Source organism: Hemitrygon akajei, chromosome 2 (assembly GCF_048418815.1).
Source record: "Hemitrygon akajei chromosome 2, sHemAka1.3, whole genome shotgun sequence".
In the NCBI taxonomy this organism is placed as follows: domain Eukaryota; kingdom Metazoa; phylum Chordata; class Chondrichthyes; order Myliobatiformes; family Dasyatidae; genus Hemitrygon; species Hemitrygon akajei.
In genome coordinates this window covers 40,862,908-40,889,658 of record NC_133125.1, presented here as the reverse complement: position 1 = coordinate 40,889,658, position 26,751 = coordinate 40,862,908, and the positions used below count along the sequence as shown (strand labels likewise).

General features: G+C 38.0%; 1 protein-coding gene across 2 annotated transcripts in view; it reads right to left on the bottom strand.

Annotated features, from left to right (window-relative positions):
• ntrk2a (neurotrophic tyrosine kinase, receptor, type 2a) overlaps nucleotides 1–26,751 on the bottom strand; it is a 240,500-nt gene that overhangs the window by 203,241 nt on the left and 10,508 nt on the right. For both annotated transcript variants that reach the window (XM_073070915.1, XM_073070924.1), the window contains exons 2-3: nucleotides 1,457–1,531; nucleotides 1,287–1,358 (exon numbers count right to left, since the gene is read on the bottom strand). In XM_073070915.1, the coding sequence (XP_072927016.1) occupies nucleotides 1,287–1,358; nucleotides 1,457–1,531 (147 nt within the window). The remainder of the gene's footprint in view (nucleotides 1–1,286; nucleotides 1,359–1,456; nucleotides 1,532–26,751) is intronic.

Here is a 26,751-nt window from a genome sequence, read left to right as displayed (position 1 = left end):
AAAAGTAGCAAGGCCACAACCTGAGTAGTGTGTTCAGTTCTTTGGTCTTCACTTTTCCACGTTATAGACCTGTAGAGGGTAGGGGCAGACCTAGGAAGATTTTGCAGCACTGAAAAATTAGAAATGTAAATAAAGACTGGATAAGCCAGGATTTCTTTCTTTGCTTTGGAGCAAATGCATTGGAAGGTAGTAAAGCATGTAAAATTATGAGGGACAAGCAGTGTCAATGGAAAGGATCTATTTATCTCAGCTGAGGGGCCAGGGACCAGGGTCATACATGTAACGAAATTGGTAGATGGATTAGAGGGAAGAAAAACAATCATTTAGAGAATGGTTGGTATCTGAAACCCATGGGAAAGTTCCTTCCCAACTGATAAAACGGAATGAATGGCCTCTTTCTGTGACAGTGATTTTCTGTTATCTACGTTACCGGAGAATTATGCATGACCAGAAAAAGGCTGCAGACACAAGAGACTGCAGATCATAGACGCTGCAGCCTGAAATATTGATAATTCTTTTCACCCCACAGATGCTACTTGACCTGCTGAGTTCCTCCAGTAGTTTGTAGTTTGTTGTTTGCGTCAGAAAAAAGAAAGATTTTCTTCGTCCGGTTCGAAAGCACGGATCTTAAACTGCAGCCAGCTTTGTGCAGAACAAGAAGTGTTGGTGGAAAACCATTAGTTCCCTTTATGCCTTTGGCATAATCAATTGAATCAGCAGGCCATTTAAACTGAGGGATTAGATATGAAAATTTTTAATAAGTGTATTTTCTGGAAATTGATAGAACAGCTGAGAATGAATCAGTATCTGATAGGAAGTGATGGGTTAATACTTATTGAGTGACTGGCATGGAAATGGAGTCCTTTACCAAATTGACAGGGTGAAGTTGAAAAATCCTTTTTCAAATGACTGAGTCAAATAGAGGAGAAAACACGAGAGTTCAAACATAACTCCAAATGAGATTAAGAAGGCATAGCCATTCTTGCATGTTTTTTCATGATATTTGCAATAATTTTGTGAAAGTTTTCATAATAATACTAGTGAAATGGTTTAGATAATCTGGAAAAAAAAACCCTACAGGATTATTACGCCAAGATCGAGAGTCTCTGATTGTCACTGCTGAGCATCGAGTAGGGTCATGAATTATATTCCATTAGGCAAGAAAACAGGGTATTTGGTGGTCATGATACTCTACTCATTTGCAGAGTGAATATTATCATGGATATGACATTGGGAAAGACAGATTCTGAGCTGGCAGAAAAGAATATTGCATGTAAAAGACTTACATATACTGAAGCCGAAGATTATTTAGAAATCCTTCTCGTGAAATAAATGTCAGTCCACAATTAACCAAAGTTCTGGAAAATAAAGCAGATAGATTAAATTTCATGACAGTAATACCTCACTAGATAAATAGATTTCTAATGCAATAATCTAATACTGTTGAAATACTCACAGATTTCTTAGGCCAACATATGGTTCCATGTCGTGATCATTGATGCCCGACAGGCTTGGTTGGTTTGCAATGTAGCTGTTAAATAAGAAATAAACAAGAAATAACCTGGGATTAACCACTGCACCAAGTACAGGAGGGTCTTATCAGATTGATAGAAACGTGACTTTTTTTTAACTTGATGATTTGCTATTCTAAACAGTTTAGGAACAAAAAAAAGTTTTAAAGTGAATTGGGCCATAGACATATTTCCAGTGGTTAAAAAGCTTTTTACAAACATAGTACAAGGTGATATTTTAACAAGAGAGCAAGTATCTTTAAAAAATTCCCAACATTAACTAAATAGACATTTAATGCAGAAACGAATTTAATATCTCCAACTTGTGTTGCTGAGCATGTCCTGGTGCCAAACACTGGCTTCTTGCTTAGCCCTAGGGATGCCTTCCAGGACAGAGAGCACCAGTGGAATCGGCACATTACAGCATCATACATATGGAGATGCATTAGGAAAGCTGCTCTTCCTCTCTCCTGTTTGGCTGCATGACTCGGCCCAGTTGAGAACATTCTCTATGGTAACAAGCTGGGTGGTTGCTGGGAGAACAGTGTAGCCAATGAGAAGGGGGGACAGCGGCTTGGATTGAATTGCATCATCAGTAGCTGGCAAGAAAGACTGTCAGATCTGGCAACTTATCAGCGCAGACGGACTGGTACTCCCGGTCCCTACCATTCACTGCGGTGACCAGCTGAGGCCCTGTTCGATCACAAGCAACTGCAGCACTCATTCTGGCCAACCCTGGCACCAGCCATCACATGAGGCCTCTTCACATGCTGGATTCTTGGTGCTCAGATTGACAGCACTGTGGAGCATTGAGTAAAGCAGATGCATTTTATAGGGTACAGGGAGATACATACCTGTGAAGGGTTGAAGGAACAATAATGAATCAGTGGCCTGCAAGGTAATGCTAGGTGCAATACTTACACTCACTGGCCACTTTATTAGGTACCTTCTGTAACCAATACACTGATTGGCCTAATCTCAAATAATAATGAGGCAGCCTACAGAGAGGAAGTCATCACCCTGACACAGTGGTGTCAAGAAAACATTCTCTCCCTCAGTGTCACAGAAACAAAGGAGCTGGTTGTGGGCTACAGGAGGAATGGAGACAAGCTAGCTCCTATTGACATCAATGGATCTGGGGTTGAGAGGGTGAACAGCTTTAAGTTCCTCGGCATACACATCACCAAGGATCTCACGTGGTCTGTACATACCTGCTGTGAGGTGAAAAAGGCACAATGGTGTCTCTTTCACCTCAGACGGTTGAAGAAATTTGACATGTCCCCTCCCCAAATTCTAAGAACTTTCTATAAGGGCACAGTTAAGAGCATCCTGACTGGCTGCATCACTGCCTGGTACGGGAACTGTACTTCCCTCAATTGCGGGACTCTGCAGAGAGTGGTGTGGACAGTCCAGCGCATCTGTAGATGTGAATTTCCCACTATTCAGGACATTTACGGGGTCAGCAGGAGACGCTCATGGAGTGAGCACTGTTTCAGATTCGCTCCATAACCTTTACTTTTTTTAACCTATGATCACCCTTATTTAACTTATTTTTACCTACACCAAAAGATTCTTGTTACTTTTTTGGACTTATCTTTAAGAGTTTATTGTGAATTTTTGAAGAAAGGAATACAGAAATGGCTCTTAGATCTAGAGGGCGAGAACTCGGGAAGGATCCCAACGGGAACGGGAAGAAGAAGACGACTGATCCTAAGGGCACTGAATTGACTTATGAAATGTTATTGGAGGTTTTAAATCAAAAATTTGAAGAACGACGACAAATTTTTAAACAAGATATAAAGGCTTTTCAAGATTATATGGATAAGACGGATTCAGTAGTTAACCAGCAGCAAGTTCTAATTGCAACTCTGCAAGAAGACTCTCGGAAGCGAGCTTTGATAATTGAAAAATTGGAGCAGAACTTACTTTCGACGATTAAACAGGTGGAAACACTTAAAGCCAAGAGTGTCGACTTTGAGAATCGGTCCAGAAGACAGAACCTACGCATACTTGGTCTCCCAGAAGGTATGGAACAAGGGGACCCCTTGAAGTACTTTGCTCAACTTTTAAAGGATGCGTTCCCTTCTGTATTCCCAGCCAGTCCTCCATTACTCGATCGCGCTCACAGAATTATGCGTCGATCACCAAGTGCTTCAGCTAAACCACCGGTTGTAATTGTCCGATTTCACTATGTGCATGTTAAAGAGCAACTTAATTCGTGTGGCTTGGCGTGTAGGGATGGTCAAATTTCAAGATCACAATTTTCGTTTAGTAGAAGACTTTAGTCCAGAAGTAATGAAGGCAAGGCTTCTTTTTAAACCTCTGATGTCTGAATGTTATGAGAAAAATCTAAAACCTGCACTCTTATACCCAGCGAAGTTCAGAATATCGCCTCCGAATGCACCAAGGCGAGTTTTCCTTTCTACATCTGAAGCGAGAAGCTTTCTCGATGAGAACTTCCCTACTGCTACGGACACTCATTCCAAATAAATGAGTGATTTTGATCGTGCAAGATAGTTTTTATTTCCAAAACCAGATTTTGTTTCTGGCTATTGGTGTAGGTTTACTCTATATTTTATACTCTAAAGTTTTTTTTTCTCAACATGCTAATCTTTTTATTTTACTTACTTCAACCACTGTACTTTATCTTTGGTCATTATTATTAATCCTTCAAAGGTGAATTTTTTTTTACTAAGATGGCGGTTTCTTCTCTAAAATAGTTTTGGCTTTTTTTTATTTCGCCATTTTATTTTCTCTCGTCTTCTTCCTATAATGCATCTCTTATCATAGTTCAAATTTTTTTTTAGTTTGTTTGGGTTTTAACCCGATTTATAAGTTACTAGTGATTATACTCTTTTTGTTTTTTTTTTACTACCAATTATATTAAGTGGTTTGGTTTTTGTATAGTGATTATTATTTCTTTAGAGTTTGGGTGGATTTTTTTTAATCCTTTATATACGGAGTTGTCTTCTGCTGATATGGGGGTAGATTTAGTTTCATCTTTTCTTTTTCCCAGCCTATCCCTGACTGGGGTTGTCTTTTTTTCCCTCTTGGGTGGGGGGTGGGAGGTCTTTTTCTAAATCTTATGTTTCTTTTATCAGTTTTTTTCAGTTTTTTCATTTGGGCTGATTTTAAACTACAAAAATGTCCGCGATGTCATCACTTCCGGGTCCTCCCCTTATTTTTGTTCCTCTTCCGGGTGTATGAGTTCATAAGTTGGTTAACCCTTTATATACCGAAGGGTTGATTTCAGAAATATGGCTCAGACCATTAATTTTGACTCTTGGAATACTAATGGCTTAAACCACCCAATTAAACGGAAAAAGATTTTCAAAGTATTCCAAAGACTTAATGCTCATATTATTTTTGCACAAGAAACTGATGTGAGGAAAGAGGACAATTATCGCCTTTTTAGGTTTTGGAGGGATCAACAGTATCATTCGAATTCGAATGCTAAAGTAAAGGGAGTTTCAATTTTTATTGACTCCTCTATTGCATTTGTCCAACATGATATCTTTTCGGATCCGAATGGTAGATTTTTGTTAATTACTGGCTTACTTTTTAACAAAAAGGTTGCTGTGGTTAATGTTTATGCTCCAAATGTGGATTGTCCTGATTTTTTTAAGTCCTTATTTACTTCTCTACCTAATCTAAATGAATATAAGTTAATAATGGGTGGTGACTTTAATTGTTGTTTAAATCCTTTGATGGACAAATCTATATCTACTCAAACTTTACCTAATAAGTTGGCCACTTGTATTAACTCTTTTTTGACTGATAATGGAATTTTTGATATTTGGAGATTTCGGCATTCTAAGGACAAAGAGTTTTCATTTTTCTCATATGTTTATCATTCCTACTCAAGAATTGATTATTTTTTTATTGACTCTTGTTTTATTCCATCGGTAATTGGTTGTAATTATGATATTATAGCTATTATAGCCATCTCTGACCATGCTCCATTAAAACTTTCTATTAAATTTACGGATACAGCTTCTAGTGCTAGACAATGGTGATTTGATTCTACCTTACTGCAAGATCCGGATTTTATTAAATTTATGAAGGAACAGATCGATTTCTTCTTTTCAACTAATTCCATGGATGATATTTCTTGCGGAACACTTTGGGACACTTTTAAAGCATATATACGTGGACAGATTATCTCCTACCCTGTTGGTCTGAGAAAATGCATCAAGAAGGAAACTCTTTTGTTGGTTGATAAAATTAAAGAGATTGACAAGAAATATTTGATTACTCCTAGTAAGGAGCTTTACAAACAAAGGCTTGAACTTCAAACAGAACATAGTTTATTACTTACATCTTCGATTGAAAATCAATTAATGAAAACCAGATCTGATTTTTATATACATAGTGATAAATCGGGTAAACTGTTAGCTAGTCAATTGAAGAATGCTTTGGTTAAACGTCAAATTACTAAGATCCGTCAGCAGAATGGGGATCTGACAGTTAACCATGATGAGATAAATAAATCATTTCAAGATTTTTATACCTCCCTGTATCATTCCGAATTCCCTCATGATCGTAATACCATGTGTGATTTTCTTGGGAAATTGAATTCTCCAAAATTATCATCAGATGATCTTTCAATATTAGAAACTCCTATTACGGATGCAGAAATTAAAGGGGTTAATCTATGAATTCTGGGAAAGCACCAGGTCCAGATGGGTATACAGTAGAATTTTTAAAATGTTTTTCCGCTACTCTTTCTCCTTGGTTATGCAGGGTTTTTGAAGATCCAATTAGATTGGGCAATTTGCCACACTCTTTTTATAGAGCTTCCATTTCTTTAATATTGAAGAAAGATAAAGACCCTACTGACTGTGCATCCTATAGACCAATATCTTTACTGAATGTAGATTCCAAGATCTTTTCCAAGTTACTGGCATCCAGGCTGGAGAAGGTATTACCCCAAATTATTTCGGATGATCAAACTGGTTTTATTAAAAATCGCTATTCTTTTTTCAATGTTAGGAGATTACTGAATATTGTTTATACTCCTTCACATAGCACTTCAGAATGTGTCATTTCATTAGATGCGGAGAAAGCATTTGATAGAGTTGAATGGCCATACTTATTTAATGTGCTTGAGAAGTTTAATTTTAGTCCGACATTCATTTCCTGGATTAAACTGATATATCATACTCCAGTAGCCTCGGTGCTTACTAACAATCAAAGATCTCCCTTTTTTCGTTTATTTCGGGGTACTAGACAAGGCTGGCCTCTTAGTCCATTATTATTTGATATTGCTTTAGAACCCTTGGCAATTGCTATCAGAGAATCACAGAACATTTTTGGCATTAATCGTGGGACAGATATACATAAGTTATCATTATATGCAGAAGATTTATTATTATTTATTTCTGATCCTGAGAAATCCATTCCTGCAGTTTTATCATTGTTGGCTCAATTTAGTGATTTTTCCGGGTATAAAATAAATCTTAATAAGAGTGAATTGTTTCCTTTAAATAGACAGGTTCCAATTTATGGAAATTTACTTTTTAAATTTGTTAATGACTCTTTTATTTATTTAGGGATTAAAATCACAAAAAACTATAAAGACTTATTTAAGGTTAATTTTTTACCCTTAATCGATCAGATTAAATGTTTGTTTACTAAGTGGTCACCCCTATCTTTATCTCTGATAGGTCGGATTAATGCTATTAAGATGGTTATTTTACCCAAATTTTTATATATAGTTCAAGCGGTACCTATTTTTATTCCGAAATCTTTCTTTGCTAATGTTGATTCAAAAATTTCCTCATATATATGGCAGAATAAAAATCCTAGGTTAGGTAAAATTTATTTACAGAAGGCAAGGAAGGAAGGTGGATTGGCATTGCCTAATTTTAGATTTTATTATTGGGCAGTTAATATCCGATATTTGATATGTTGGTTAAAGGATTGGGATATATCTTTTAGCCCTCATTGGGTGAACCTGGAAATTAAATCTGTACAAGGATTTGCATTGGGTTCTATTTTAGGGACTTCTCTTCCCTTCGCTCTTTCTAAATTGCCGAAACGAATTGATAACCCGATAGTTAAACATACTTTACGTATATGGTTTCAATTTCGGAAATTTTTTGGCTTGACTCAGTTTGTTTTAAATATTCCTATTGTATCCAATTGCTTTTTTTATCCTTCTATTATAGACGAAGCTTATTCAGCTTGGAAGACTAAAGGATTACTACGATTTTCCGATTTATTTTTGGATAATTGTTTTATGTCATTTGAGCAATTATCTAATAAATATAATTTGCCTAGATTTCATTTTTTTAGATATTTACAGATTAGGATTTTTTTAAATACTGTACTTCCTACTTTTCCAAATTTTGTGTCTTCAGGTATTTTGGAGAATTTGTTTGAACTAAATCCTTTTCAGAAAGGGCTAATATCAAAACTTTACAATATAATTTTGAAGATATGTTCAGAGCCCTTTTATAAGACTAAAAATGATTGGGAAAGAGAACTTAACCTTACTATCCCTATTGAGAATTGGGATAAAATTCTTCAATTAGTTAATACATCATCTATATGTGCTAAACATTCATTAATACAGTTTAAAGTTGTGCACAGGGCTCATATGTCCAAGGATAAATTGGCTAGTTTTTATTCCTATAAAAATCCTATTTGTGACAGATGTCATTCTGAGATAGCATCTTTAACACATATGTTCTGGTCGTGCCCGCTTTTGAAAAAATATTGGAAAGATATTTTTGATATTATTTCTGCGGTATTGAACATTGATTTACAACCTCATCCTATTACTGCAATTTTTGGTTTACCAGTGATGGACTCACTCCATTTATCCTCTTCCACTTGTCGAATGATTGCATTTCTTACATTAATGGCTAGAAGATCTATTTTGTTGAATTGGAAAGAAATTAATCCTCCTACCGTATTTCATTGGTTTTCTCAAACTATGTTATGTCTAAATTTAGAAAAAATTAGAAGTGTTGTATTTGATACTTCTATTAAATTTGAAAAGTAATGGAGACCATTTATTCAATATTTTCATATGATGTAATATGACCTTGTTCCAAGCCTATTTGTTTTCCCAGTTTCAATTTTATATATGTTGAGAGGATCGGAGTTGACGACACTGATGATTTTGTATTTTTGTGAGATATTATAAACAGCCTTTTTTTCCATTTTTTCTTTTTTTCTTTTTTCTTTTTTTGTTTTTTTTCTTTATTAGTTATTAGACTATTAGATTAGTTTTCTTTTGCATAATTTTTTTTCTTTTTCTTTTTTCTGTTTTTTTTAAATATATACTATGATATACTTAGGTTTGCCTTGTTTATTTGTATATTGTATCGTTCATGATTTGGGAATACTCATTTATACTGTAATCATTGCTTATGTATTCTTTCATGTTTAGTCGAAATGTGTATGTTTGTAATCCCATTATCTTTGTATTAATTTTATTTTGTTGATATTAATAACAATAATAAAAAATTGAGAAAGAAAGAAAAGAAAGGACATTTACAATGACAGGGTGTGTAAAAAGGGCCCGAAAGGTCATTGGGGACTCAAGTCACCCAAGCCAAAAACTGTTCCAGCTGTTACCATCTGGGAAGTGGTACCACAGCATAAAAGCCAGGACCAACAGGCTATGGGACAGCTTCTTCCACCAGGCCATCAGACTGATTAACTCATGCTGACACAGCTGTATTTCTATGTTATAGTGACTATCCTGTTGAACATAATATTTATTATAAATTACTTCAATTGCACATTGCACATTTAGACAGAGGCGCAATGTATATGAAAGATGTAACTAATAAAGTCAATTCAATTCAATGAAGTGGCCACTGAGTACATGTTCAGACTGCTGCTGTAGCCCATCCACTTCAACGATCAACATCTTGTGTGTTCAGGGATGTTCTTCTGCACACCACTGTTGTAATGTGTAGTTATTTGAGTCACTGTCACTTTCCTGTCAGCTTGAACCAGTCTGGCCATTCTCCTCTGACCTCTCTCATTAACAAGGCATTTTCACCCACAGAACTGCCACTCACTAGATGTTTCTTTTTCTTTTGTTTTCTGTAAACTCTGGAGACTATTGTGAGTGAAAGTCCCTGGAGATCAGCAGAGAAACACCATCAATCATTCCAGGTCAAATTCACTTGGATCATATTTCTTCCCCATTCTGATGTTTGTTCTATGCAACAACTGAACCTCTTGACCATGTCTTCATCCTTTTAGTAATGGAGTTGCTGCCTTGTAATTGGATGATTAGATATTTGCATTAATGAGGTGTACAGGTGCACCTAATAAAGTGGCCACTGAGTGTATGTACCGTAGGAAGCAACTCTTGATCTTCCTCACTCACCACACGTTACCCCACTTCCAACAATGGTTTGACGTAAGTGGAGGAAAGTGGGAAAAATTATATTGAACTAGAACTTGATGACCCAATACCTACAACAGCAAAGGTCATTCAAGGATCCTGCATGATTGTAATTAGTTGGGATGTACAATATTGGGTCAACTTCCCTGGCCAAGTTTACTGTGCTGATAGCAATATGCTCTAAACACAGATAGGGGTTCTAGGGCCACAGGATAAATATTTGATGACCAACAAAGCTGGCGGTCAGCCTTCACAAAAACTGATTTTTATGAGTTTCTTAATGCCTCTGATATGTGAAAATTTAAATTTATAATTTAAAATTATTAAAATGGAAATAATTAATTTTAAGAAGTTAAATTCAAAATATTAAATAAGAACACAATCATTAAACAAATGTAACTGCAGTTAGATATCCCGCTGTTAAATGACTAGTGAATGTTTCCCTAGTGCGATAAGACTGACCTTTGACTTCACAATCTACCTTGTGACCTTTCACCTTATTCCCTACCTGCATGCACTTTTCTCTCTAACTATAACATTTTATTTTGCATTCTGTTATTATTTTATCTTGACCTACCTCAATGCATCACTTTAATGAATGGAACTGTATGGATGTATGCAAGTCACTTTTTTCACAGTACCTTAGTACATGCGACAATAATAAACCAATTTATCAATTTAATTTGCCTTCATTTTTGTTCTCCAAAGCACAATCATATAATTCCTGTTATGATTGATGAGCTCCAGGATTCTGCATCAGATCTAATGAATACTGAGGAACTTGAGTAAGTTGGAGTTATGTTACAAAGCAAACTGACAGATTTAGTGCTCCATATGTGTCAGAAAATCTGGGGTCTTCTCATCTATCAGCACGTGCCAGAATTCCTGGGCTTAATGTTATTGAGACAACTAAATGCCAACGGTTCCATTCAAAACCTCTGGCATTAGCTAGTTCATAAATAAACAGAGCGAAAAAAATGAAAAGGCCTTTTTTGTCACATATCAGGACTAGATTCAGTATTATTTCTGTAGCTCCATTTACTTCAGGGGGAAAACTTACACAAAAAGGACACTACCAGCACTGCTCAGCTTCTATTGAATGTTATAAAGCTGATGACCACCTGGAAGCTCCGCACGAAACAGTAATGAGTCATCAGTAACAGTAATCACAATAAATATTTATCAATAGCCACTACTGAAATTAATGAAAACCTTTTGGTCCTCAGGCAGAATTAGCATTCAATTATCTTTTTGCACTCACCCCCTTTACCCAAAACAGAAATGAAGCAGATTATTCCTTCTATTAAAATAGCAGCCACGGACTTTTCTCATCAGACCGTTAATATTTACAGAATACCATTTCAGACATTAGAAACTTGGTCATAGACCAAGTTCTCTGCTTTTAATCTCTGCATACACAGCATACAATTTACAGGATTAAAATTATTTGGAAATACTCTGACAAAGTATGAAGCATTTTCAATAAAAATTCAACTGAAAAATATGAATATTAAAGAGATGGGAGATGCAGCAATGTGTCTGGACTTTAAGTCAGCAAAGAAGGAATGGCACTCCCAATTGACATTGTACACACTGTGAAAGTGTCCTTTATCGATTTGCAATTGGGCACCAAGCATTGAGAATTTATAATATCCAATCAGATTGTAGAAATACTGAAATAGGAAATAAAAAACACTCAAGTTATTTAACTTAATCAGCAGGTTGCTATAGTAAAATGAAGACATAAAATAGATACCGTATATGAGGCATATATTGTAGCGGTGTGGCTACACGCAGCACTACAATAAACGACTCGGAGTCGATAAGCTGCAGTTGCAAAAGAGGTTTATTCAAACTTCGCGGCCTCACTTTAAAGCCTTCCTGATCCTGCCCTCACCAGGCGGGAATACTATAGGGGGCACGTATTCACAGTCCCGTCCCGCGCACGGGCTTTTCCCCTTGCTGGTGAAGCAGGCTTGGCGCCCTTTTTGGGACCGGCCTCAATGCCGGCGCACGCCGCTTTGTGAGCCGGTTCGAGTGCGCTAGGAGGTGGGTCGCCACAATATAACAGATTATGATAGAAATTAATATTTCGCAAACAAAATAATTCAAAATCTATGGAATCTTTAAAAATGAAATAGCATGAATGATGTGTCACACGTAGCAAGTTAGTGTTCCAGTGCCAGAAAGATTATTCAGCAAAAATTGTCATAATATCTTAAAGAATTCAGCTCCACCTGATTCAACAACAAATTCAGTAGAAAATGCCATATTAAAAGTTAATGATCATGTCCATTTGCCAAGATGAAAACTGCTACAGCGCACCTAGTGGAGGAAAAGTGTATCACTAACTGCAGATTCAGGATTTCTTCTTAAAATTGCACAAGTGTGGGTATTATATCATTATATGCCTCTACGAAGTGACTTTAGTAAACACTAAAAGTTTTGCTGACTTACGACTGCAAAATTTGGAATAACGTATCAAGAACTTAAATCAATATCAGATCACCGGAAAGTGTTGTTGGTATCTCAAATATGTTACATTTAGCCAAAAATGTACCTGGTAATGAACCTTGATCCACTCCGCTGTCTGACAATAAAGAAGCTATCCTTGGATTTGGATGGATGTGTAAATTGTAAGATACTGATTCTGCTGCCTAACACAACTTACCCCAGTTTTTATTTCCACAATCATACACCTAACTCACATAATTGGCCAAAGGAAAGCTTATTCCTGCTGACTGTAAGCTGAATAATAGCATAAAGAATGGGAGACAAACCATTTACTTCAAGCAACATCCACATTGTCATTACAACTAGCATAACAAATTGCTTATCCAGTTGTGAGCTTTTTATTACAATTATTGTTGTGTAAAGTATGATGGGTGTAAATAAAACACTCAGAGAACATTCAACAAGAACCCTACCTGTGTAAGGCTCTGGTTAAGTATTTTAAAAAGCCTCGCTTTCACTTGATGATGCCATAACAACACTTGAGGAGCAACTCTGTCAAAATGCTTCACTCATTCAGCACATAATTTTGTTGCTGGGTGTTCAGGAATTTCACATCAATTTGGAGGCCCAAACATTGGCATGTTTATTACAAATACAAGAGATTCTGCAGATGCTGGAAATCGAGAGTGACACACACAAAATGCTGGAAGAAGCATCTAATGGTCAGCAGGTCAGCATCTAATGGTCAACATTTCGGGCCAAGAGTCCTCATGAAGCATAGAAGCATACAATAGTCTGATCTGCTGGAACACACTGAAGTTAACAAAGAGACTGTGCTGGATCTTTTGAAGAACATTAAGATAGTTAACTCCCTGGGGACAGAAGGGATATACCCCAGGTTACTATGGGAATTGAGTGAAGAGATTGCTTCACCTTTGGCGATGGTCCTTGCATCCTCACTGGCCAAGGACCATGGGTACCAGAAGACTGGAGGGTGGCAAATGTTGTTCCTTTGTTCAAGAAAGATAATATAGCAATAATCCTGGAAATTATAGACCAGTAGTGTTTGACACCAGTGGTGGGCAAACTATTGGTGAGAATTCTTAGAGACAAGGTTTACAGCATTTAGTGAAGCATAGGCTGATTGGGGTTAGTCAGCTTGGCTTTGTGAGGGGCAGGCCGTTCCTCATGAGTCTGATTGAATTCTACGAGGAAGTGACAAAACAAATTGAAGAAGGTAGAGCAGTGGATGTGGTATGCGTGGATTTTGGTTTGACAAGGTTCCTCATGGTAGGTCCCTACAGGAAGTTAGGGGACATGGGATACAAGGAAACTTGTCTGCATGGATTCAGAATTGGCTGGCCCACCGAAGACCGTGGTGGTAGTATATGGAGTGCATCCTATCTGGAGGCTGATGGCCAGTAGGATCTTGCAAGGATCTGTACTGTGACCACTGCTCTTCAAGATTTTTATAAATGACTTGGATGCAGGAGTGGATGGGTAAGTTAGTAAATTAGCAGATGACATGAAGGTTGGTATTGCGGTTAGTGTAGAAGATTGTCGTAGGTTACAACAGGCCATTGACAGGATGGAGTTCAATCCAGAAAGTGTCAAGTAATATACTTTGGAAAGTCAAACTTGAAAGCAGAGTACAACATTTTTAGCAGTGTAAAGGAACAGAGGGATCTTCGGGTTAAGAAGGGGTATACTGTGCTGGCCTTCATTTGTTGGGGGATTGAGTTTATGAGCCGTGTTGCAGCTCTATAAAGCCTTGGTTAGACCACACATGGGGTATCATGTTCAGTTCTGGTCAACTTGTAGGAAGAGTTAGAAAGGGTGCAGAGGAAATTTACCAGGATGCTGCCTGGATTGGACAGCACATCTTAAGAGAAAAGTTTGAAAGAGCTAGAGTTTTACCTTTTTGAGAGGTGACGATAGTGTGTATAGGATGATAAGAAGCTTTGATAGAGTGGACAACTACAGCCTTTTTCCCTAGGTGGAAATGGTTAACATGAGAGAGAATAATTTTAAGATGATTGGAAGAAAGTATTGTAAGGGATGCTAGAAGTATATTTCTTGTACACAGAGAGTGGCGGTGCATGCTATAGGCAGATATATTAAACACATTTAAGGGAGTCTTAGATAGGCACATGGATTAAAGAAAAATCGAGGCAAGTGTTAGATTGATCTTGAAGTAGGTTAAAAGGCCCTGCATTGTGCTGTACAGTTCCATGTTAAAGCTGGTTAATAAGTCAATGGAAATACATTAAAAATGGCAGGATTTAAAAGAGCATTTTAAACTAATATGTCATCTAATAATCTTACAAAGTTGAAAATTATTACTGTGTCTCTCTCTGCAATTCCATTAAAATCAAAGGAGAATACACATGGTGCTTCCTAAAACTGGGCATAAAAGTTTCTAGTAAGTACATATCTTGTAGTTTTGATTCTCAGCTGTATCTTGTTGAAGCGGGAATATTTAATTGTATCCATCGAGCTGTGCTGTGCAAGATCGTGGTTCCCAAGGCTCCCCAGAAGTAAAACCTTCCATATTCTAAAGAATACCTCCTCATTCTAACAAACACTTCTATAGATATACCACAGGGAGCATTCTGACAGGCTGCATCACTGTCTTGTATGGGGGCAGGGGTGTGGGCTACTGCACAGGACCGAAAGAAGCTACAGAAAATTGTAAAAGTAGTCAGCTCCAACTTGGGTCCATCCTTCCTAGTATCCAAGACATTTTCAAGAAGTGGTGCCTCAAAAAAGTGACGTCCATTATTCAGGACTCCCATCACCCACGGCATGCCCTCTTCTTATTGTTACTGTCAGGTAGGAGGCACAGAAGCCTGAAGGCACACACTCAGCGATTCAGGAACAGCTTCTTCCCCACTGCCATACGATTCCTAAATGGACACTGAACCCATGAACACTACCTCACTCTATATTTAATATATATTATTTCCATTTTTGCTCTATTTTAATCTAGTCAATATACATATATTTCCTACAGCAATTTATTTATTTATTTATTATTTCTATATTATTATGTATTGCATTGAACTGCTGCTGCTAAGTTAACAAATTTCATGACACATGTCAGTGATAATGAGGCAAACATGAGGAAATCTGCAGATGCTGGAAGTTCAAGCAACACACACAAAATGCTGGTGGAACACAGCAGGCCAGGCAGCATCTATAGGGAGAAGCACTGTCGACGTTTCGGGCTGAGACCCTTCATCAGGACTAACTGAAAGGAAAGATACTAAGAGATTTGAAAGTAGGAGGAGGAGGAGAAAGTGCAAAATGATAGGAGAAGATCGGAGGGGGTGGGGTGAAGCTGAGAGCCGGAAAGGTGATTGGCAAATGGGATACAGAGCTAGAGAAGGGAAAGGATCATGGGACGGGAGGCCTAGGGAGAAAGAAAGGGGGAGGGGAGCACCAACCTGATGGCATGAACATTGACTTCTCTAACTTCCGCTAATGCCCCTCTTCCCCTTCTTACCCCATCCCTGATATATTTAGCTTTTTTCCCTCTCCTTTTCTTTTCTCTCTGCCCATCACTCTTCCTGTTCTCCATCTCCCTCTGGTGCTCCCCTCCCCCTTTCTTTCTCCCTAGGCCTCCCGTCCCATGATCCTTTCCCTTCTCTAGCTCTGTATCCCTTTTGCCAATCACCTTTCCAGCTCTCAGCTTCACCCCAACCCCTCCGGTCTTCTCCTATCATTTCACAATTTCCCCTCCCCCTCCTACTTTCAAATCTCTTACTATCTTTTCTTTCAGTTAGTCCTGATGAAGGGTCTCGGACCGAAACGTCAACAGCGCTTCTCCCTATAGATGCTGCCTGACCTGCTGCGTTCCACCAACATTTTGTGTGTGTTGTCCGATGATAATAAACCTGATTCTGATTGTATTAGGCAAAATCTTAAAATTCCATTTCCTTGCTTAGCACATTAAACTGAGCACTGGATTGCAGCAAAATTCTTAATGGGCAGTTGCCGACTTCCAGCAGGCCAGAAATCTAGCTGATCCTGCTATCAGTTTTGCTGTTCATAATGATAGTGAATGTTGAAAATGTTTTGATTATTGCTGTGCAAAGTTCAAGCTTCTGTAGCAAAAAAAAGTCTTGTAGAACAAAAGTCAAAATCAGAAGGTTGAAGCACTGATAGAAAACAGAAAGTTAAAGTCCCCACCCTCTGCTGCCTACACTACTGCATACAACAGACAGCAATATCAAGATAAATGGGACGTGTGCGAATGAGATGACTGTACAATATCTTGCAAATGACCAGCAGGTATTCCATGTATCAAGAGTCATAACATAAATCAATAGAAAAAATTATTTCTAGATATAATTTCAGTATAGCTTGTACCTCTCTGAAAGATATACGACTTATTATTATAAAGTTACTTAAATTGGGGATCCCAGTTGATGGGAGGATAACAACATCAATTTCATGCTTGCTACTCCAAACTGCTGAACAAAGTTGCTCTGTGATATGCTCACTGCTGAAAGACTCACATTAAATTCCTACTTCCAGATAAAATGACCCTGCCAGAAATTTTCAAGAGTTCTCTTGATCAACCGCTGTAGCACAGGTGGCAAACATGCCAGAAATTCTGGACATACTCAAGAAGAGCTGAGGAACCTCCAGGGGACTGGAAACCTTTCTCCGTGCATAATGTGCAACCAAGGACATCTGCATCTTATTTAGAAATGTGCAAAGCTGGTTTACGGTGAAATACAGCATGGAACTTCATTCTGTTGTGCTAACACTGTTCATTTTGTTCCAAAATTCAAGCCAGTGGTACATTTACACGGAAAAACTTTCATGTTAAAATATCGATTATTTTTAATTATAATTACATTTACTGATCATGTGACAAACAAATGTAGGATGATTGAATTCCAAAGCATTAGAACAAATTGTATGGATTGGCAAAGAAGTGGCAGAGGATAAATACACTAGGTGAGAAACACGGAGACATTCGCGACACACACTCTACAATGTTCTAACACACAAAGATTTAAAGCAGACAAGAAAAGATGCAGAGATGCTGGAAATCCAAGGAACACACACAAAATGCCGGAGGAACCCAGCAGGCCCGGCAGCATCTATGGAAAAAAGGGTACAGTCGACATTATGGGCCGAAACCCTTTGACGGAACCTTAATACTGTATTGAGTAAAGATTTAGTGCAGATTTATTTATCTGTTTATTGAGGTACAGCGCAGAATAGACCATTCCGGCCCTCTGAGCCACACTGCCCAGCAATTTCCCTGTTTAACCCTAGCCTAATCATTGGACAATTTACAGTGACCAATTAACCTACCAACCAGTACATCTTTGGAGTGTGGGAGGAAACCGGAGCCCCTGGAGGAAAATCACGTGGTCACGAGGAGAACATACAAACTCCTTAAACAGTGGCAGGAAATTGAACTATCAGTTGAATATGTCATACATTATTATTATTATTATTATTATTATTATTATTATACACTATTTTTGGGCTATATAACTTAATGGGGGCTAAGTTTTGCACCTGGATTTTCTTTTGCCAGTTTTCAACCTATGAGAATCTGAGTTCTCTCTATATTTGTGAAAAATTCGTATGAATTATAACAACATTGAAACTTAACTATGGAGGCATTGTTAATACTAAAATATAATGATGAATGACATTATAGAAGGCATTAGACAGAAGATGCTACTCAAGATGATTTTCATCAGATATTTTTCCTAATGTTCACGTAATCCCAAATATATTTTTAAATGGAAATATAAACTACATATTTGGTTGACTTCATTGCAAAATGACCAAAAAAAAAAATAAACTATTACCTGAGTTATTGGGCTATGGAGCACTACAGCACAGAAACAGGCCCTTCAGCCCAAATAGTGTGTGCCTGCCTGGTTTCCTACCTAGTCCCATCCATCTCAACCTGGACTATAACCCTCCATACCTCACATCCGTGTACCAATCCAAACTTCTTGCAAATGCTGAACTTGAGCCCACATCTCCCACTTCCACAGGCAGCCTGTTCCGCGTCTGTACTATCCTGTGAGTGAAGAAATTCCCCCTCAAGTAGTTCGCTTGTCACCCGCCTGGAAATGACTGAAAACTTCACAAACAGTTGAACATGGCATTCCTGTGCCATGTCATCTGACACTGATGTAGTTTGAACCTCATTTGCTATGCAGTGTAGAGTCTCAGTGGGATTTTTATCGCAACTCTCTTTGGCACTGCAGATGGTAGGTGGCTGGGAGAAAGCAGGAAGGCAGACGCTGCCTAAGCCCAGTTCTTCCAGCAGCCCAGTCACTGTTCACAACATTTTCAGACTAGTATTTTAACTCTTTAGGTAAAGCTTCACTTAAAAAACAGTACAGCAGATTCTGGTCAACTGGGACACATTGGGACCAGTGCATTTTTGGCCCAATTAAGTGGCTGCCCCAATTAGCTGAAATTTTATGGAAATAGTTAAAACCGTATGAAGAAGACAAACTAACGCTTAACTGAGTCACAAATTACATGTTTAAGCAAAATGCAGAACAAGTTAGTACACTAAAAGAACTATTACAGCACTATGAAACTCAATTTCCTAATAGTTATCAACAGAGGGATTCATGCTGGGAATGGTACTCGGCCATGTTTTTTTCATTGGCTGTAAATGAAGAAAATTCAGCACAGACACCTTTATAGATAATGGACTGCCCTCATGCAATGTTTTCTATTATGTTTTATAACTCCAAAGCATAAAACTAATTGAAATAAAAAAACATAGAGCCAGGAATGTGTCTTAGTTTTTGTGTTTACTTTAAGCAAGACATGCACATGACATGGTGGCATGAAGACTTATGTCATTCATGTGTTTTGTACATATTACAATAATGAATTATTTAAATTAAAAAGAATGCTTATTCAACTGACATGTATACAAGATTACTCAAATATTACTGAAATATTAAATACATAACATTTCTTCCTGCTTAGCTCCAAACTCCAACTCAATATAGAATGCATCTCAACTATATACACAATATACTGTATAACACAACTACCATACGGACATCCACAGCTTAATAAATTTTTAAATTGTCCCATTCAGGCCTAAAGGTTTAATCACTGTGGAGGTTTTCTTACTCTTGTGGGATAACATCTTTCCAGACAAGGTGGGGGTCACTCTACTTGGCAGGTGAGACTTGTGGCTGTGAAACAATCTCAGGTTCTGGGGCCTCCTCCATGGTGATTGTAGGAGTTGACTCTGGGATGGCAAGAAGTGCTTCTGACAGCTCTGGCCACCTTCCTTCCCCTTTCTCTAAGATGCTCCATCAGTGTTTCTTGAATCCAATCTTGCAATTGGATCCAGAGCCCATCTCTGCACTTATGCTGCTGCTGTTTGTGGAACACCCTTCTGTGAATTGCAAATGAACACTAGTGGTTGCTGATCATTAATGAAGATTAACTCTCTCCCATACAAGTAGTGGTTGAAATGTCTTACACCCAAAGCCTCTCTGTCAATTTGAGCATATTTTTTCTCTGCGGCAGAAAGGGAATGTGATGCAAAGGCTATGGGGTGATCACTTTCACCATTTATAACATATGGCATGCTGCACCAATACCATAAGGGGAGGCATCACAGGCAAGCTTCACCAGACAATATGGACAATTATGTCTATGAGTACAGTGTCTGATGCCACCATTTCCTTTACCTTTTGGAAAGCCAATTTATACTGCTTTCTTCATTGCCATTTCTTCCTGATCTGTGGCAATGAGTTCAAGGGGTGGAGCACAGTGGCCAGTTCCAGCAGGAACCTGTTATAGTGATTGACAAATCCTAAAAAGTACCAGAACTGTGATGCATCCTTTGGCCTTGGTGCATCCACCACTGCTTAAGTTTTCTCAGCACACTTATGTAACCTTTGTGCGTCACACTTGTTGTGTTGTGCTCTGAGCCATAATCTTCTAATCTTTTTAACACTGTCTTGAGATTTTGGAGATGTTCCTTGTCATTCAGGCAACACTGAGTGCCTGAAGAGCCTGGCAGCACCTGGTCCATAGCTTTCTGCTAGAGTGCAGGTGCAGATGCTACTCCAAAAATAAGTCTTTTTTGTGATAAAGCCCTTCATGAGTGTTTATGGTGAGAATCACTTGGGCTCTTCTTCCATCTTCATCTGTAGATAGGCCTCAGCTAAGTCCACTTTGTTGAAGTGTTTTCCTCTAGAAAGGATTGCAATATCTGTCCTGGGAAGAGGATACTGATCAAATTTCAGTACTGGGTTGATGGTAAGCTTAAAATCACCATAGATCCTGGTGGACCCACTCTTCTTGTGCTCCACCCAACCTTGGAAAGTATTCCTTCAGCCTCCATGTGATCTAGCTCACTGGCTGTTTCATCGCGGATGGTATAAGGAACCAGATGGACTTTGTAAAACTTGAGTGTAGCATTTGCATTCACTTTACTTTGCCCTTGATGCATTTGAGTTTTTCCATGCCATCCTTGAACATTGCTGTGGAATCATCCACTACTTTTCTTAACTTGCTTTCAAATGACTCTATTACAGGGGATGTGACATGTAAGTTGTGGATGGATCTCCAACCAAGTTGTAGATGTCTCAGCCAATCATGCACCCATAATGCTGGCCCTCCTCTTTATACCACATGGAAGCAAAATGTGGCTTGTTAGTTGTTGCATTTCATTGTTATGAATGCCATTACCACGGGAGCTATCTTTTCTCCAATATAAGCTCATAGTTGGATATCTGGCTTCAGTTCACTATCTTTGAAATGCCATTCAAACTCATTTTGTGGAATGACTGAAACAACCAAGCCAGTGTCCAATTCCATTTTAATTAATTTGTCATTAACTTCTGGTATAAGCCATGTTACTTGTCACATGCTCACTTTCACATTGTAAATCTCAAGGCTACTCATCCTTATTGTGTCATTTTCATCCTTATCCAATTTCCCATCAACAGCATGCAGATTAATGATTTTTCTTTGAAATTGCAACTTGAGTTTTTGTCTTTTTCTCTTCCCTGTTCAGTCCATTTATTTGTCTACCTGACATGCCCTTTGTATGCATCCCATCTTGTTGCATTTTCTGTAAGATGCATTGGTCTGGTATATGTGTGCCTCTGTTGCAACATGAACACAATTTGTTTGGCCAGGCTGGTTTCTGGTTAGATGTTGTAATCTAAACACGCTCACTTACATTCCTGATTGCAACTCAATTGCATCTCTGTCTGCTGTTTCTATTGATATAGCTATTTCAACTGCTTTTTTAAATTTAAGTTGTGCTTCAGTTAGCTGTTTTTCAATGCTTCTTTGTGAGATTCCACAAACTAAAGATCTGTCAGTGAATAATTAATCCCAATATTGTACAGACAAAGCTCAGACAATTTCTTCACTTCAGCCACATATGCTGAATTGGGCTCTCCTTTCTTCTGATTCCACTTATGAAACCTAAATTATTATGCAATCATCAGTAGTTTTGTTTCAAAATGGTCCTGCATTACTTTCAGGATATCAGCAAGGCTCATTTTGGCTGGTTTGGATGAAGCAGTTAAACCTCTAAGCAAACTGCATGCCTTTAAATCCAATGCACTCAGCAAAACTAGCACTTGCTTCTCATGGACTTTCCCATTTAATGTAAAATACTACTCAATTCGCTCAGTATACAATATCCAATTATCCTTTATGCAATCGAATGCATCTATCTTTCTGATGTAGCCAGTATTTCTGCATTTTTTATTTAAAATTATTATCATTTATTACTCACTCTTATGAACCCGTGAATTTGTCCATTTGGAGCAGTTTTTAAATTTGACTGTGTTCTCTCTCTTCCTTCTGAAGAAACTTTAGTTTTCACTTAAATGTCTCACTGGTGCTTTTTTTTAAAACTCAAATGTCATGCTGCACTTCACCAGGTAGCTAGTTGTCTCAGGTTCATTTTAAAAATACCTCGTTGCCACCCTTATGTTTTGTAACTCCAAACAGAAAACTAATCAAAATTTTAAAAAACATGGAATAGGGAATGGGTGTCCTAATTTCATTGTTACTTTAAGCAAGATGCACACATATGATTTGGTGGTACGAGGACGTATGGCATTCACGTACCCACATTGCATTACGTAAACAACAAAGAATATTTAAACAAAAACACACACAAAATGCTGGTAGAACACAGCAGGCTAGGCAGCATCTATAGAGAGAAGCGATGTTGACGTTTCGGGCCGAGACCGAATATTTAAAAACTGTTCGCCCATGTAGTGCCTAATGGTCACACAAATGCATGTAGCTGACGCTAGTTAGAAACTTTGGCAAGAGTCTCTTGTCACATTAAGTGGCCTAGTGTCCCAAATGAATGAAGGGAATCCTTACTATTTTCTAAATTTGTTTTTGTTCTTCAAGATTTGTCCAAATAAGCAGTTTCCCCGATTTAACTGATGGCCCACTTAACTGGGATCCACAGTATATATGCAATATGGAGCTTTGGGAGTTTAATTGATTTAAAGTTTACTGACATATCTGTCATATCATGTAGCTTAGAATTTTTGTTGCTATATTTATGTTGCAGCTGCATTCCTGATATGTTTCTCTATAGTGCTGTGCCATACTTACTCTGGTGTCATACATCTGCATCAAAAACAAATCTGCAGGGCTCCCTGAACATCGTTTAAATCAGCGTTAATCCCATCACCAAGTGGATATGTACTCCTTGTGGTGTAAGTGATTTGATACTTCTCCAGGATTTAACACAGCTTTGCTATGATCCATCAGGCCCGCATGATGATTAAATTACTTGGTGGCAATGCAATTGTTGCAATATCATTTGCATCTTAATTCCCTATGAATCTGTTTTAGATGATAGTGTCTTCATTCTTCAATCAATGTCAATTCACACCTGCTCTTCAGCTCTGTTAGCACAGTGTAAGTTAGGTTTTATCTACCAATGTATTTATCAGTACATCTACTGTACATCTACATCTCTGTTATGCATTGTATCTTCAAAACATTAAACTAATTCAAAGGAAGACGTGAGAGTCTAGGAATACAGGTCTGACTTTGTCTTTACTCTAGCGAAGTGCATACATATCATGTTGCAGCGTGATGCTGTATGCAAATAACATATTTTTACATATAACCTATAATGAAATATTTAAACAAACAAGCATTCTTAATCAACCAATATATATATAATGTGTGTGTGTGTGTGTGTGTGTGTGTGTGTGTGTGTGTGTATCAGATTATTAAAATACTAACTACACAACAATCTACATCGCTGTTCCTCAGTCCTCTGTACAACTGGATGACTGATGAGTACACTATTTTACATCACTTTCTAATCGGAGCAGAGGAGATTTGCCTTGATGCTTCCTGGATTAGAGGGCATGTCTTATGAGGATAGGTTCAGTGAGCCAGGGCTTTTTTTCTTTTGAATAAAGGAGGATCAGAGGTGACTTTATAGAGATGTTCAAGATGATATAGAATGAATGGATAGCCAGAGACTTTTTCCCAGGGCTGAAATGGCTATTACGAGGGGCATAATTTTAAGTCGGTTCAAGGAAAGTATAAAGGGGATATCAGAGACAGGTATTTTACAGAGAGTGGTGGGTGCATGGAATGCCTTGCCGGGGTGGTGGTAGAGGGCAATATATCAGGGACATTTAACAAACTCCCAGATACACACATGGATGATAAAAAAAATGGCTATGTGGAAGGCGTATCATTAGATTAGTCTAAGAGTAGGTTATAAGGTCAGCACAACATTGTGGGCTGAAGGGCCTGTACTGTGCTGTGGTCTTCTCTGGTCTCTGTTCTGATTGATGTATTCTATGATTTCAGCAGGTCATTTGGTTAACAAGAACAAGTTGTTAGTTTTGACAGTTATCTGTAATGATAAAACAAAAATTCACTTACAAAAGATAGTAAGCTGAAGTAACAAACTTGAACCTGCAGTTGGAAATTACCAAATAATTTGACTGTAAATATTCAAGCCCCAGTCTGTGAAATTTTAGCTGAGTACGGGCCATTAAATTTCCAAGTCAATCTTCAATTCTGTTTACGGGTAAATTCATTCAGATGCAAGGAGTGCTCAAATTCAATTTCTTTTTTTAAGTGATGTTGGGAGGTTGCACGATATGAGATGAAATGGCATTCAAAAATAACTCATCGTGCTTTTAAGTTCACTGAGTAACCAAGGGCACTGCCTCCTTTGCCATTTAGCCATCTAAACTAAGAGACTTTTAGTTTAATTCACAATCTATGTTGAGTTATCAGATCTTGACTATGAAAGAATTAAAAGCTACTTAAGTGGCTTCACCGTCTCTGAACTTGAGAGTGAAAAATCAACTGGATGATATCAACTTCCAGACTCCGCACATCCTCCTCACAACCCCCATCACTCCAATTAAAGAAGCTTCCTGTAGTAATTCATTTACAACGGGACTGTTCAGTGTCGACCAATAACAATTCGCATTAAGGCATATTTCATGTAAAAAAGCATCCAAAGACATGCGGTATAACCAGGGAAAATAGGAATTTAGCAAAGTAAAGGGAAGATTGAACAGAGCTTACTGAGAGAAGAATCTGAAAGAAAACTCCAAAGCAGTTTCTCTCTGAGACACACAAGTCTTGGGCGGCTCATGACTGCCAAAGGTGGACAAATGCTGGAGATGACATGGCTGGTGTGGTGAAGAATGGACATGCAGGGAAAATGCAACATAACAAAATTAAAGAAACACCAGTTATAGGTTGAGAAGGTCACAGAAGTCAATGGGAGGCTCTCAATGAAAACTAAATTTAAGAGACTGAGGCAGGAGAAGCCATTATCAGCCAGCAAGCCGAAGAGAAATGGTGAGGTAGATATCTTGGCACTGGCTGTGTGGGAAACGTTTGGATTGAGCTGACATTGGTGGAGGGTCAGTTTGGAAGGTTAATGAGGATAGGACTGGACCAGACCAGAGAAGGAAATAAAAGCACGTGAGGGGCACCCCTTCTCCAGAAATAAAGGAAGGTCACTAATATAAAGTGTATACTTGTTGCTGAGTAGCAGAACTTCAACCCACTTCAATCAACTCCTTCAGAGAGATAACAAGGAAAAATAGAGACTGATTAAACAGCAATCCCAGTTCAGATGAATGTAATATTCCTCTCAGATGTTATCTGAACTTTTCGATATATGCTCAAATTCCTCAATCTAACCACTTTGCACCTCAATTTGCAGATTCAGCCTCAGACTTATTTATCACATGTACATCAAAACAGACAGTGAAATGTGTCATTTCTGTTAACAACCAATTTGGTCTAGGGATGTGCTGGGCCAGTTTGCAAGTCAAAAGTATCAACAATTATATTGCTAGAGCTAACAAGAACTTATGTAGCCAGTTAGCAAAATCAAAGTATAATACTTCTGATTTTCATGACTACTTCTGCTTAAAAGTTATTACTTGGAATAATTAAATTTCAATCTTAATGCTTTGACTGTAATGCAGATAATTAATTTTTGATACTCACTAAGTCATATAATTGGCACCCAAAAACCGTTGTAATCTGGAATGTGGATATTTCCAAAAGTTTATCCCCTGAGTAACATTTTGCTGTCACAGTTCTCAATCATTTTACATATCTGAAATTATAGGACCTAAGAACTTCCAAATGACAGATGCCAGTAATGCTACAACTTTCAAGTTAGTTAAAGCAGGATAATCATGATATCAAACAAGCCATTGGATTCACATTTTCTTCACCTTATTGTCATATTGACTGACATGCGTCACTTCCTCAAAGAATCGGAGCACTGGGGAATCCATCAGCATGTTGAGATATATTTTTCTCACCTCCCCCTAAATAACCTTGATTTCATGTTATAACAACACACACAAAATGCTGGTGGAACACAGCAGGCCAGGCAGCATCTATGAGGAGAAGCACTGTCGACGTTTCGGGCCGAGACCCTTCGTTTATATGAGCCCAATTCCCACATTTGTAGATATTTAAATAAAATACGTAGTATGCTAATAAAAGCATACTTGATAGCTAAGTCCTCCAGCTGATTACCCATTAATTTTTAATCTTGTCTGTAAAATGGAAATAAATTCACTTTTAATCTCCTTACATGTTATTATTGATTCTGCATTAACTGAACCCATACTACTTGTTATGTGGATCTCTTCCATGTTGCAAATTCCACAAATTCTGTGACTTTGTTCAGCTAATCTCATCATGACAAAGAAGTAACAGAACCTGCCAACTGATTCGTGAGGTGAGCTGTGCCCTGACTCACACATCAGCTTTGTCACATTGTCTGTTACAGTAAGTTCTGTGTCGTATATAATGCCAATGATTTCTGATGAAGAATATGACTATATCTTTTATGAGTGCAGTCCAGCCTCACCTTGACAACAACTAGTAGCA